General features: G+C 37.7%; 1 protein-coding gene across 1 annotated transcript in view; it reads right to left on the bottom strand.

Moving 5' to 3' along the window:
* The window catches only part of CACHD1 (cache domain containing 1), a 218,511-nt gene that overhangs the window by 127,530 nt on the left and 75,580 nt on the right, over positions 1-15,401 (bottom strand). Inside the window, exon 2 of the mRNA XM_082613088.1 lies at positions 6,230-6,292. Within this exon, the coding sequence (XP_082469214.1) occupies positions 6,230-6,292 (63 nt within the window). The remainder of the gene's footprint in view (positions 1-6,229; positions 6,293-15,401) is intronic.

Below are 15,401 nucleotides of genomic sequence, written 5' to 3'. Positions count from 1 at the left end.
AAATAAATGAGAGAGAGTGGCATGGACATATATACACTACCAAATGTAAAATAGATAACTAGTGGGAAGCAGCCGCATAGCACAGGGAGATCAGCTCGGTGCTTTGTGACCACCTAGAAGGGTGGCATAGGGAAGGTGGGAGGGAGACACAAGAGGGAGGAGATATGGGAACATATGTATATGTATAGCTGATTCACTTTGTTATAAAGCAGAAACTAACACACCATTGTAAAGCAATTATACTCCAAGAAAGATGTTAAAAAAAAGAAAGGAATTGCAAGTTAAAACAAAAATAAGATACTACAACACACCTATTAGAATGGCTAAAATCCAGAACATTGACAACATCAAATGCTGAAGAGGATGTGGAGTAACAGTAACTCTCATTCACTGCTGGTAGGAATGCAAAATGGTACAGCCACTTTTTAAGACAGTTTGGCAGTTCCTTGCACTATATATTGATACTTCACCATAATATCTGGCAATTGCACTCCTTGGTATTTGCTCAGTTGGACTGAAAACTTATGTCCACATAAAAATCTGCACACAAACTTATAGCAGCATTATTCATAATTGCTAAAATCTGGAAGCAACCAAGACGTCCCTTAATGTACAAATGAATGAACAAGCTGACCTACATACATACAACGGAATATTATTCAGCCATTAAAAGCAATAAGGTAGCGAGCCTTGAAAAGACATGGAAGGACTGTAAATGCATATTGCAAAGGGAAATAAGTCAACCTGAAAATGCTATGTACTGTATTATTTCAGGGAAGAAATGGTCTACATTTTGTGCTTCAAAACTATAATTTTTAGTTTTTATGAAATTCATAATTTTTATGAAAGTTTTTATGAAATTAAAAACTTAAATGCAATTCTGTAAATGGCAAAACTATGGAAACAGTAAAAAGGTCAGTGGTTGCCAGGGGCTCAAAGAGAGGAAAGGAAGGAAGATTAAACAAATGAAGCACAGGAGGTTTTAAGGAGGTGAAACTGTTCTGTTTGACAACATGATAGTGGATACATGACATTATACACTTGTCAAAATCCATAGAACTGTACAGAACAAGGAGTGCACTCTAATGTAAGCTATTAACTTTAGCTTTTAATAATAATGTATAAATATTGGTTCATTAAGTATAACAAATGTACCACACTAATGCAATTTTTTTCCTAATAGGGGAAACTGTGAGGAAGCAGAGGAGGTACATGGGAACTCTGTGTACTTTACTTTCTGGTCAGTTTTTCTGTAAACCTAAAACTGCTCTAAAAATAAAGTCCACTAATTTTAAAAGACAAAAAAAAAAAAAAAAAAAAAGAAATGAAGGGGACAGTGTTACCCTTTGGAATACGTGGTACTGGCAGAGTGACAGATAAATACACCAATGGAACCAAATCAAACTCACACATACGTGGAAACTTGACTAATGACTGAAAACAGATGAAAAAAAAGACAAATTGTTCAACAGATAGTATAAGAACACTTAGAAATACATATGGGGCAGAGGAAAAAGAAATTGAATACCTACTTCACATCCAACACTAAAATCAATTCCAGGTGGATAAAAGTCTTAAATGAGAAAGGCAAAAGTTTTAGAAGATGATAAAGGAGAAAATCTTTATGTCTTTGGGGCAGAATTTAACAACACACAATAAACAGAGGCCAAAAAGGAAAAGCTGTTTTTTGTTTAACTTATTAATAAAATACTATAAAATATTTAGCTTGAGATAAGAAAGCAAAAGTTTAATTCAGTTAAAACGAACATTAAGATCTTTCAATATCATTAGTAAATCTCTTTGCTTTATGAAACCTGTCCCATAGAGATGACTATTTTTATTTATTTATTTTTTAAGATTTTTTTTTGATGTGGGCCATTTTTAAAATCTTTATTGAATTTGTCACAATATTGCTTCTGTTTCATGTTTTGGTTTTTTGGCCGTGAGGCATGTGGAGATCTCAGCTCCCTGACCAGGGATTGAACCCGCACCCCCTGCGTTGGAAGGCAAAGTCTTAACCACTGGATCAGCAGGGAGGTCCGAGATGACTACTTTTAAAGGAAAAGACTGGTTTAAAAAAACCTGACTATTAAAATTAAAACTTCAATTCTTTAAAAGATATCATAAAGAAAGTGAAAAGAAAAGCCACACATTGGGAGAACATTTATATTTATGAAACATAAACCTGTAAGGGAATCTAATATGGTAACCACTGGCCATATGGGGCTACTTTATTAAAATTAAATTAAATTTAATTTAAAATTTAATTACTCAGTAGCTCTAGCTACATTTCAAGTACTCAGTAGCCACATGTGGCTAGCGGCTGCTTGATTAGCACCAATATGAAACATCTCCATCATCACAGAAGTCTCTTTTGGACAGAGCTGATATAGAACATGTGTGGAATATTTAAACTTCTAAAATAAAGAAACAACCCAATTTTAAAAATGGACAAAAGACATTAGCAGACATTTGACACAACAAAACAACAAACATACAAACATGAACCATAAACATGTAAAAAGTCATTTCAACCTCATTAGTAATCAGAGTAAAACAAATTAAACCCATTAGATATAATTTAAGACACCCCAAACTGGGAAAAGATTAAAACTCAGTAACACCAAGTATTGAAGACGGTACAGAGCAGCACATTTCCAGTACTCTGTCTGTAGGAAGGTAACCCGTGGCAACAACTGTGGAAGCAGTTTTGCATTATCCAGACACATTGAACACTCTGGTACCCAGCAATTCTACTCTAGAGAAGGGATTCTCCACCTGAGCTAAACAGTCCATCTCCTCACCTAGGGCACTTGGAACATGTATAGATAAACACACACTAGCATTTAATTGGCAGAGGTGAGGGATAATAATGTTCCTGCAATTCAAAGAATTATTCCACCTGAACTCTGCACCAGGAGATGTGAACAACAGCAACAAAAATTACGACACTAGAAACAACCCAAACGTCACCAACAGAAAAATGGATACATAAACTGCATTTAATGGAATACCACAGAATTGGAAATAAAGGCACCTTAGTTACAGATATCAACATAGGTGATTTTAAGGAATATAATGCTCAGTAAAATAGCAAGATACATGAATAATACACTTAAGATGTATATAAAGAACAAAAACAGTCAAATAATGAATTTGCAGAGATATATATATCTCAAACACACAGACACACACAGACACACACAAGCAAAGGAATGGCTAACAAAAAAATCAGGATAGACTTATCTCTGGGAGAGGAAGGGAGGTACCACCTGGGAAGGTCACATGGGGGCTTTCTGAAGTACCGGTAATGCTTTATTTCTTTATATGGGTAGTAGGTTGAGGTGTTCATTTTAATATAGTATTTCTTTATTCTACTCATATATGTTTTATATACTCTTTACATGTTTGATATCTTTCACAATTTTTAAAAAGTCAGCTCAATTACTCATTATCTAGGATCCTTGACCTTTCTGAACTTGGTTAGTAATAGTAACTCCACCTACCTTACAGAGTTATTCTGAAGTTTCAAGGAGATAATATATATGAAAGTGTGAATGACTGTGATGGGGGATAGAACAGGAAACCTACGAGGTAAGCATTTCCCTAAAGATTTCATTCTGGGTACTGTCCAGGATCACAGGGCCCAAAGTTCCTGGGTAGTTATTAATCAAGTCAAGAAGATGCGAGGAACTCTCTGTTTTGTCACTTTAGAATGGGAATAACTCTAGTCCAATTCAAGCCACAAGAGTATCACAATATTGAAGGGAGAGCAGATACTCGGTAAATATGTAAATCTAAGCTTTTATTATTATTGTTGTTGTTAGAGTGACCAGAGGACTGAAAGGGCCTGGAAATCTTGTCATAGAAGAAGAAATTATCCACGACCTGGGTATTTTAAATTTTAGACTAAATGATAATGGTATGATAATTATCTCCAAATACTGGATGCAAAAGAGGCATAAGATCTATTTTGTCCAGGGTTCTTCTAAAGAGACTGGAGAAATTAGAGAAAAGTTAAAAAGTACATTCCTAGGGCTTCCCTGGTGGCGCAGTGGTTAAGAGTCTGCCTGCCGATGCAGGGGACGCGTGTTAGTGCCCTGGTCCGGGAAGATCCCACATGCTGCGGAGCGGCTGGGCCCGTGAGCCATGGCCGCTGAGCCTGCGCGTCCAGAGCCTGTGCTCCGCAACAGGAGAGTCCACAATAGTGAGAGGCCCGCGTACCGGGAAAAAAAAAAAAAAAAGTACATTCCTAGTCAATATAAAAGAGAACTTTTTGACAATCAAAGAGAGAAGGCAGAACTGACGATGTGGTGACTCTCCTTTATCTGACTTATTCAGCCAAAGACAGTTTAGCAGAGACTGATGTTTTGTATGAAAATACAGATTTTAAAAATAAACTCTGTTAAAATAAAAATACAGATAATATAACTTAGTGTAAACTTACTTTGAAAACTAGCTCTTTTATGTATTAGTCATGAGACTATAGCTAACTTATTCTATCTTTTGGAGTTTCACCTACCTCATCTGTAATAAGGATAGTATCTTTCCTTCGGGTTATATGGAAAAAATCAATGTGATAATATACTGAAATCACCAGTGTTCTATGTGTACTAAATCAGCTACTAATAATTTTTAAAAATTATTATGGAAGGCTTCCCAACTTGTTCACAGCTAGATAAAAAGAAAAAAGAACATCACTCCAAGAAAACAAAACAACTTTCATGTTTAAAAACCAGTGAAGGAAGAACTTGTATCTGTTACTCAAGAAAAGCAGTAAAACTGATATCCCTGGATCAGTTTCTTGAAAATGTTATCAAATGGCCTTTGGTCTCCCAAAAAGTTTCCTTGAACATGCTTTGTGTAGAAACCTTCCCCTATAAAAACTCTTTTAAATTTCACGACCCTAAAGCACTTTCCAGTGTGCTGGAATAAAAATAAGACAGGAATTATGAAGGTAAGATTTGATATAGCAAACCACATTCACTACAATTCAGGTCATTAGTTTTTAAAAATATCTAAAGCTAAGAAAAAGGGTACATGCTTAATGGCTTATGTCCTCTAAATTTAACCTGCAGAAACCAATAAAGATCTTTAATGTCTATAAATAAGAGACGCTGAGCTTCAAGATCAAATTACAGTAATTTATTATAAATAAATATCCTATAAATAACTTCACTTTAATGATACTTGCAAAACTTTGTCCTCTTGCATAGCACTTCTGAAGTTCAGATCAAGTCAAGCTGTTTTCCATGAATAAGGTAAAGGCCCCAGAGAGTTTAAATTATTAGTATTTTCCTATAGTTATCTTTTTATTCTGTGGAAGCACTCTGCTACACTCTGGTTTTTAGTTTGGTCCTGTTTTTTACTTAAGTCTCCAGCCTAGCTTCAAATTACTAGTCGGTGGTCACATGGTGTAATGAAGTTGGTGGATTAACTGAAATTAAAACCCAGAATCCTCTTTACCACCCTTCTTTTCAAGCACAGATCAATTATTTATGACCAAGTTCACCAACACTATGTTTTAATTTAGGAAGCAGTCCATTAGAAGCCAGCTATAAATAAAGTAAATAGAATCTGGCCTCAGAACTTTTTGACCTCACAGAGCATTGAGAAGATGGGAGAAAAGCAGCAATGGAAGAATACAAGCAGAGGAAAGAAAAATAAAAGAACAAAAGAAGCCAACATCCACTGAGCTGCTTCTATGTCAGGCCTTCCACCTAAAGCATTTCACTTATTCTCAGTTAATTTGACATTACTTCATCTCACAACTCCATCATGCAGATACTATGTCCCTCTGATTTAAGAGTGAGAAACTGTAGCTCAAAAGGCTAAATTGCTTCCTGGGAGTCATGAAGTAAGTAGGAAAACCAGAATGTGACCTGGGGTTTGTCTGATTCCAAAGCCTTGGCACTTTTTCCTATAGCCGATGAAATAATTTCTAATATTTTAAAATTTGAGTAGTTTAGGAATTTCCAAAACAATAACAAGGCACTAAATAATATTTTTCAAAGTATAACATGAATAGCAGAAAGCCATCTATATAACCATTATTTCAACTGCTTATAAGAACGTGAAGTGGGAGGTTGTCACCATTTTGCTTAAGATGTATATGAAATCATACACAGAAAACAACAGACAGCCTCACGTGGAGATTGGAAAGTGTAATGAAGTCACATCCAAAAGCAAGACAAAGACAGAGAATGTCAAGTGCTAAATCACGTCTTACCTGCTGTACTTCACTTTCTCCATTTGAGATTTTCTCAGTGTAAACAAAGGAGTTGAATATCCGCTGCAAGGAAAAGAAAATGAACAAACATTAGATTTTCTAAATAAGACAGCCATTTTCTATAGGAATGTGTATGTGAATAAGCTGTTTACAGCACAAATAGAATCAAGCAGAGAAATTTAATTAAAATAGTTATTTTACACAGAGAAATCCAAATATCAGCCAAAGTCAATCACACTTATGTAAGCAATACCCATCCACTTCTGTAGTGAAATAAACCAGATGTTACGCTATATTTTTCATTTTCAAAAATACATTTAATTATAGATTTCCGGAGCCCATGCCATTTTATCCGACTGGTATAATCTGACAAAGTTGTGTTTCTCATTTAAATCCTGCACTCCCTGAATGCTGTAATTGTTTACAGACACTACAGTCTAATGTAATCAAGCTCTTTAAAAAAGATTCTTTCCATATTCCCTCATGTCCCTGTCCAACCGGTACCTACCCAATATTGTCTATCACCTTCATTACCCAAGCAGCCCCTCGAAAGAGTAAAATAATAGGGCTTGCCAAATATGTGTGGCCTTAAGAGAGAATCCAGTCCTTACATGCCAGGAAATAAGACGGCCGTGCCAAGACATCAGTCCAAACTGCGGCACACAAGCACACACATTCTTCCCGCTGGTCTCTGCCTCGCTGGTACCCAGTCCTGCAGACATTGCCTGCATTTACAACATCTTGCAGACTTATGACTTTACCAAACCCCACCATTACTGACCAATCACAAGAGATTAACCTGTAACAAACCCCCCCAAAAAAAAAAAGAGAACCCAAGAAACGTATCTGTTAGGGACTGGTTAAAAAAAAAAAAAGGAACAGCAGCCTCATCATTTATCCTAAAACTTTAAAGATACCTCTGGAACTCTCCAGTTGAGTAAGGAGTCAGACCTGGAGATGTCAGCCAAAATTTCCCGTGTTCCTTTGTATCCTACTGACAAGGGTTTGTCAGCATCTGGGACAGCTTCCCAGACAGCCTAACACACCTGCATGGTGGTGATGAGAAAGTCAAGTGCCAAGTTCATCAAGTGCTGTGCGAATGAAGTAAAATCAAGGCACTGGGGCTGGGGGAGGGGTGGGGTGGGGGGATGTTGCTGGGGGAAGGGAAGCAAACACACTTGGGAAGGATGGAGATGGAATGGGATGGAATTACAGTCTGGAAAATTCTAATTACAAATTATCATAATTTTTCAATGCGCCACTCATTCAGTCAACAGATGCTTACTGTCTTTTTCTTTCCTGAAAATGACTTGCTGATAGGAAAGGTACAGATTTTTAGTAATGGTGATAATGATACTGGCGACTAGTTATTAAATGTTTACTGCTGGGCAGACACTATTCTAAGGCATGTTACACCTATATACCTATTTCAGTCTCATAAAACACCTTTGTGACAAGCAGTATTATTATCCCCATTATATGAGTATATATGAGGAAACAGAAGCATATTTTATTGAGTGCCTAATGCAATTCACATTGTACCTCATATGCATTTCTTATGTAATAACAAAATTCCTGCAGCTCCAAAGATGAAAAACGAAGATCCTGGGAAATTAGGTAATGTACCCAAAGTCACTTGGCAAGGCTGGAATTTGAACCCAGGCAGTGCAACTCCAGTTATGGTGCTACTAACCCTATTGTCTCATGAGCATTTGCTACCTGGTAGCTTGACACATATGAAAAACACTCCTGTTAAGGAGCTAACACCCAAACATAATGCAGATCAACAGTCCCTTTATGTGTAATTCTAAAATTCAAAAGGCTCTGAAAATCATAAGTTTTGCATAACACATTTGCTAGCAAAATATGACATGACCTGAACTTACTGGCAGTAAATCCTAACTTGAGCGGATGTGTATTTATAGTCTTTATTAAACCACTTAGTGTATTTATTCTTTTTGATGCAGATGTACTAATGCATCTGATTATAGGGTTCTGCTTTAGATTTCACTGGGGGTGTTTCATCATCAAGGTGCATCAGGATTCTGAATCCTAAAACAGACATCATTTTGGAGAAGGAATTATAAATCTGCAGACCTCCAGCCCCAGTTTTCTGGTGAACACCTTAGTTCACTAGACAACAATGCTTTTAGAGGCTGTGTCAATGTCACTGCCACCTACACTCCCAGACCATATTCTCTATTTTTATATAATTTGATTTTCACAACCTGCTCAGTACCAAGAGTGCAGGTTTATTAAAAACTAACGTAATTCATGAAGTGTTTCCATATCTTGATGAGTGTGGTCAATTTCTTATTTCATTTCTGGCAGCGATATTTCAGTTGATACATTACCTGTCCTATCCTGGGAGGTGTTCCCCCAAGAGGTGACTGATGGAGTAACCCACGTTCTGGGAAGCAAACCAGATCCACTTTGCTCAAAACAACTACCAGGGCCTCCCTGGTGGCGCAGTGGTTGAGAGTCCGCCTGCCGATGCAGGGGATACGGGTTCGTGCCCCGGTCTGGGAGGATCCCATATGCCGCGGAGCGGCTGGGCCCGTGAGCCATGGCCGCTGAGCCTGTGCGTCCGGAGCCTGTGCTCCGCAACGGGAGAGGCCACAGCAGTGAGAGGCCCGCGTACAGCAAAAAAAAAAAAAAAAAAAAAAAAAAAACAACTACCAAGGGCCACACCTAATGAGGAACCTCAGATCCTTCCCTCTTCTTTGTTGTTAAAAGAAAGGTGAATTCCTCAGTAGTAATAAGGAATATAAGCCAGGAAGTGTTTGCCAGGCCGTGTCCAGCCCCTGTTTAACTCATTCATTTTCTTAACAATTACTATCAATCATGATGGCCAACACTTTTATTAGAGCCTTTTATGGCTTATAAGTGTTTCTATATTCTCAACACCTAATAAAAATTAGGTGGGTAATAGAAAATTTTAAAAGAAAGAAGTTATAGATGTGAGCAGTAGTGATCTTACAGACTACTTAGATATTTTATACAACCCTCTTACCACCCCAGAAATGAAAGGTGGCCTGCTAGAATAATAGTTTGGAGCTATCACCAAGCAAACAACTTTTTGCCCCTCTCCCCTCAGCGGGGAAGGGTGTTAGGGAAAGGCCAGTAGAACCTAGACAAGTAACTCACAACTAAACAGGTCAGCCAGCCACATCTGGCGCAAGGTTAAAAGTTCAGGCTTAGTTGTGTGTCCAAGATCTCAAGGTATAGAGTGATATTCCATTACGCTCTAGATTAATGGCCAGTAATAATCTTTCTTAAAATGCAGGGCCTGCTAAGCCCAGTTCTCAAAGGCTTATTAGGCTTAGTACTTTCATAGTTTACAGTTTCACATAGATGATCTCATTTGATCCCTACAACAACCCAATGTGGGAGACAGCAATCTGAAACCTATTTTACAGATTAAAAACTATAGCTCAGAAGTTAGAAAACGTGTCACAGGTAAAAAATTCAAGTGTTGAGGTCTAAACCTAGGTCGTGAGTTAAAAACAGGCATTGCTTCTAGCAAAACTATTAAATTTATTCACATCACCTTTTCGTTCAGGATAATCTAGAAATCCTAATATCAGCATGCAGAAAAAGAGTGAAGATTGGGGTCTTTTTCTATCAATTTTATTTTAAGCAAGATACAATGTGCTGGTATAACTTTATATACATATGACCAATGTCAGGCATAACTAATAAGAGTCCCAGACAAAGGTTTTATCTTTTATTACTTTCTATTGCTACGTAAAACTGTGAAAGGAATAGAATACAGAGTTTTCTGGGCATTTTATTTTTAATTTGAGAGCCAGGAATTCCAAATGATACACCTAGCTGACATTTTCGTGACTGCAAGAGTTTCTTGGTTGTCAGAGGACTTGAAAAGTGGAAATGGAAAAAAGTTTTCTTAAAACATGACATGAAGAGCAATCCCAAAAGGTCAGATTGTTCGTCTTCTCTGATGTTTTACTCCCAGTAACAGGGTTAGGATGTAGGTGGGTAGGGTGGGCATGCCACATTCTATTTCCAAGTTGTCACTTTCCCTTCCTCAAATTCCCTCCAGGACCAAAGGAATTCCAGACATTTGAACTCTTAATTTGAGCACAATCTGGAGGGAGTTTGAAGTCAATCTCCTTGGTGTACAAATCCCTGGAAGTAAAGGCAAACATATTGCTTGTTCTTGCCCATTACTCTTCTCATTCTTGTCAAATACTAGAAGTAAAAATACACTTTGTTGTATAGTGAAAGCATCATTAAAATGGGTGAGGGGTTTTTACAAGTTATTTTAAGGAGAAATAGTTCACTGACTCCTCTTTGTCAGTCATATTAATTTCCATAATCAAAAGAATACAAGAACAACAACATGCCTTATTCTTAAGCTCAAGGCAACTAAGTACTCTGATCTAAAGACAAAACTGATCTTTCCCTCATTAAAACACATACCTTGGAAAACTGGTGGTATCTTCTGAAGTTAATTATATGCATATCCTATGACCCAGCAGTTCTCATCCTGGTATATACCTAGCAGAAATGTGTTCGTGTTTATCAAAAGAAATCTTAAGAATGTTCACAGCAGCACTACTCATAATAGCCCCAACCTGGAAATTATCCAAATGCCTATCAGCAACAGAATAGACAAACTGTGTGAATTCACACAGTTGAATATTTGGGCAAGATGAAAATGAACACACAATTGTAACCTGCATCAACATGATGACTCTTATAAACATATTACTGAGTGAAAGAAGCCAGACACCAGGACACAAAGAATGTTAATTCCATTTATATCAAGTTCAAAAACAGGCAAAACTAACCTAGCCTATTAGAAGCCAAGATAGTGGTTACATTTTGTGGGAGAGTCAACTGAATAGGGCATGAAGCCTGCTTTCGGGATGCTGAAATGTTCTGTCTCTTGATCTAGGTGCTGGTTACAGGGATGTGTTCACTTTTGTGAGAACTCATCCAGCTGTACATTTATGACTGTGCACTGTGCTGTATGTATGCTATACTTCAATAAATCTACTTTAAACACACATTCTAGGCAGTCTCCTTAAAATATACCCTAGACAAATGTTTTTGTATATTTTAAAAATCATTTATGCAGTTTTAAAAAGGACAATAGTCTATTAACTAGGCTATTATAAATACTTTAAAAAAAATCTACACCCCAATCTGCAACCAGATGAAATTAGACAGTACCAATACTGGAGAGTCACCTAGCAATTTACAGATAAGGTCTCCTGAGCCTTCCCTGAGGCTACATATTAATTACTCCCTCAAACTCTAAGTATATACCATGACTTAGTTCTTCAGCTTCCCATCAGTGGTACTGTACTAACCTGAATTTCCAGCAAGAAAAAAGTTGTCTTTATCTGAGTCTCATCCAACCTGGACGCTCTAAACTTATATAACACAATTTAATCAAATCTCCTCTTTGCATATTCTGTTCTTTTATTCCCTAAGCGCTGCCTTCCCCCTTCTCCCCCCAAAGAAGAAATTAAAGAGCCACATTACACATGGGCTTCCCTGGTGGTGCAGTGGTTGAGTCCGCCTGCCGATGCAGGGGACACGGGCTCGTGCCCCGGTATGGGAAGATCCCACATGCCGCGGAGCGGCTGGGCCCGTGAGCCATGGCCGCTGAGCCTGCGCGTCCGGAACGGGAGAGGCCACAACAGTGAGAGGCCCGCATACCGCAAAAAGAAAGAAAAAAAAAAGAGCCACATTACACTTGAATACAGTTCTCCTACCTCTCCCGCAAGAAAAGAAAAAAAGACATTCTGCTCTGTGTGTGTGTGTATGTGTGTGTGTGTGCTCGCGTGTATAGGTGGAGGGGGAGCTACTTTCCCTCACCTCTTAAGGGCTGCAACTTAGTCCTTCCCTGTCCCCAAGTCCTCACTCCACTGACCCACCCTCCCTACCCACCATCTTTCCCTCCCAAATCTCTCTATTAATTGAGCCTGCTTAACAGATGGCAAGAGAATTCCACTTAACTGGAACAGGAACAATTACATGAGTGTTTAATAAGATGGTCAATCCTGACAGTTGGCTCCACCTTCACTCCTCCAACAGCTCTGCCAAATTTTAACTAGATGTTTAAATGAATGGTATAGCACAAAACCACAGAGGAGAAATAAATACCTCTAACAAGCCTAATAAGATTCTGTTGGACTCCCTCCCTGATCTTTGCTAACAAAATGCAGGACTGAATTTTTATTCAAAAGCGTATTCTCTTGACGTTTACAGGTCTCTGTCACAAGCCAATTTGGCTGACAGTTTACTAACAGCTTCATTCCTCTCTGAATCTCTTCCTACTGTTCTAGGAATTGTGGCCAAAGGGAAGGAAAATATAGATCACCACTGTTACGTCAGGATGTTGACCAACATTAACCATGCTGTCATTAAAACAAACTCCAACAATCACTGGACAGGGAATTAATGGCAACTTAATTTAAGTGTTTCAGGGAAGAAAACATATGCATAACTCTATTCTCCCCTAAGCATACCCCATGAATAAGCTTTTGCTAGGTTATAAGGGATCACTCTGTCCAGAGTAGACATTGTCCGATTTTTACCAGACTATTTAACCTCACACTGTTGAACATATGGAAGGTCCAGAAAAATGACATCCTCTAAGGAGGCTTCATCATCTGCATTCTGAGATCACAAACCTGGTGCCACAACTCTCCATCATTAAAAAAAAAAATCTCTAAATTTGTTCATCTGGATACAGGTAGTTCAAGAAAACAGTTTACCAAGAGTATTGTAAAGGTTACCACTAAAAAAAAATAATAATAATAACCTAACTGTCCAATAGGGGACCGATTAATTACACTTCATCCAACCAATAATATACTGTGCAGCTAATAAAAGTGTTTACAATGATTTTTGTTATTGTTCATATTTTAAAATGAGCATTTTAATACACAAATATTGTTCTAATTATATGTGTGTAAGGGGGGTACATTATACCCCCCTTATATATATACCCCCTAATATACACAGTGTTACCGTGTATATTAACAAGGGCACAGAATGGATTCGGGTGCTTTGCAACACATCACCTCACTTAATACTCATAGCAACCCTTCATAGTAGTTAGCTACTATGTCATCATTTTACAAGTGAGAAAACTGAGGTCTTCGAAGTTTGGTTTGCCCAAATGTAGAACATTGTAATTAAGTGGCCAAGTCTGGGTGCAAAATTTGCCTAACTCCAAAGTTTATGTATCATCCTCTATGTAATCATCATCTTAATAGAGAAAACTTAGGTAAAATCTAGAAAGTGACCAAAATAGTAACAGGGCTTGCCTATGAATAATGAATCCAGAACATATATACTTTCCTCCCCACCCCCCAATCTCAAAATGGAGCATGAATTTCCTTTATGATGGGTAATGACAAACATTTTTCAAAGAGTTGACACACGAGGAAAAAAAAAGACATACATTCAATTACAATAAACTCTACAGAGAACCATGTGTACTAGATCACCACCTTGAGAGCTTACGGAGGAAAAAGTCAATGTAGGGGTTCATGCTTGATCCTCACTAAAAATATTTGATCTTGAATACCACAGTGACTTGCAAGAAACAGGGCTATTCCAGTTTCACGACAAAGGGAAATGCTTAGATACTGAAAATCATGGTAGAGGAAGAGGCCTAGATTGGGAATTTAAAACAAAACGAATCAGTACACAATGGATGACCTTGTGCAAATGGTACCCTGGGCACACATGTCCTGCCCCAACAGACTTCCTTATTTTGTCTTACGGTTGCTATATATAACAAATGATAATAACTACTGCTTGTATAGTGCTTACTATCTGTCTAGCACCAGGTACTCCACATATCTTAACCTCATAAATGTGAAGATAAATTTATGTAGACTGCACTAAAAACATTACGAATGTATTTCACATACCATTATGATAGTTATTTGAACAGTCTTGATGGTTATTCTATTATTATTCTATTCCATTATTGTTCATCTCTTAACAATATCCTCTTAATGATAGCTATGCTATGATAGCTGGAGGTATGGGGGGCCAAAAATACCTGTATAAATATTTACCAACGCAAGTCCCAGCTCAACGCTAACAACCTCCCAAAGGTAATCTCTCCCTTCTCTGAACTTCTGCAGCAAAGACAGTCTATGCTACAGTTAAAATAATATGTTCACTGTAGAAAATTTGAAAATATGTAAAGGAAGAAGAGGGAAAAAAAATTTACTGTCTGACCACTCAGTAAAAACCAGTTTACAGTTTACTTTATTTCCTTCCACTCTTCTGGATTTCTAGGTTCTAACTTTGTTGTAAATTCTTTGACGACTGGTCCATGCCATGATTCCTCAGCACATTGCATGGTACATAGTAAGCATAAATAAGCGTGTGTGTATCCATTAATCTAGGCATTAAGTCATACAGACCGTCAGTTTGGTTGATTACTCAACCAGCTAGCAAAAAAGGGAACAGTATCCTTTCTCTTTAAGATAAAAAAAATTCCCCTTTTCTCCACAATCTATTAATAGAGTCTTCCCCCCTCACCTCTGTTTTTCCTTCCCTGTCCTCTTCAGGCTCTAAGTATATATACACACAGCCCCTCGGATACTTCAAGTTTGCAAAAGAACTCAAATTATGAATTCCTTAGTCTGATGGTATTTAACTTACCCTTCAAACCAACGTGAGCTCTGAATAGCAAGCAAGAAAGCTTGTGGGAGAGTCACAAATCAGTGACAAGGGTCACCTTTACAAAGGGTTGCCAGTTTTGTCCCTCTCTATCCTTCAAAAGAAATTACAGGGAAAAAGGAACAGCCTGCAGTCTGATTTAGCAGGGAAAATCTAAAGCAATAATGTCATCAAGCAAAGTTTCTAGTCTTGATCACTTGATTTCCTGTTGTAGCATTTAAACCAGGAGAGCCAGTGAGTAAATAGGAACGGAGAGAACAAAGACAGGCATAACAAGATGGAAACACTTCCCTAAATGCAATAAAGCTTCTGAAGGGTTACTGAATTTTTGTTGTTGTTGTTGTGTTTGGGCTTTCAAAGGAGGTAAGAGGGGAAAAGGCAAGTAAATCAGTTCCACATGTTGGAAAGACTCAGCCTTTTAGCCAATGTAACTTGACTATAATATTCATGACAATGCACATAGAAACCTCTCAGAAATGGAAAGCTGACT

The sequence above is a fragment of the Mesoplodon mirus genome (genome assembly GCF_964341445.2).
Source record: "Mesoplodon mirus genome assembly, chromosome: 3".
NCBI lineage: Eukaryota > Metazoa > Chordata > Mammalia > Artiodactyla > Ziphiidae > Mesoplodon > Mesoplodon mirus.
This window is presented reverse-complemented; position numbering and strand designations above follow the sequence as displayed.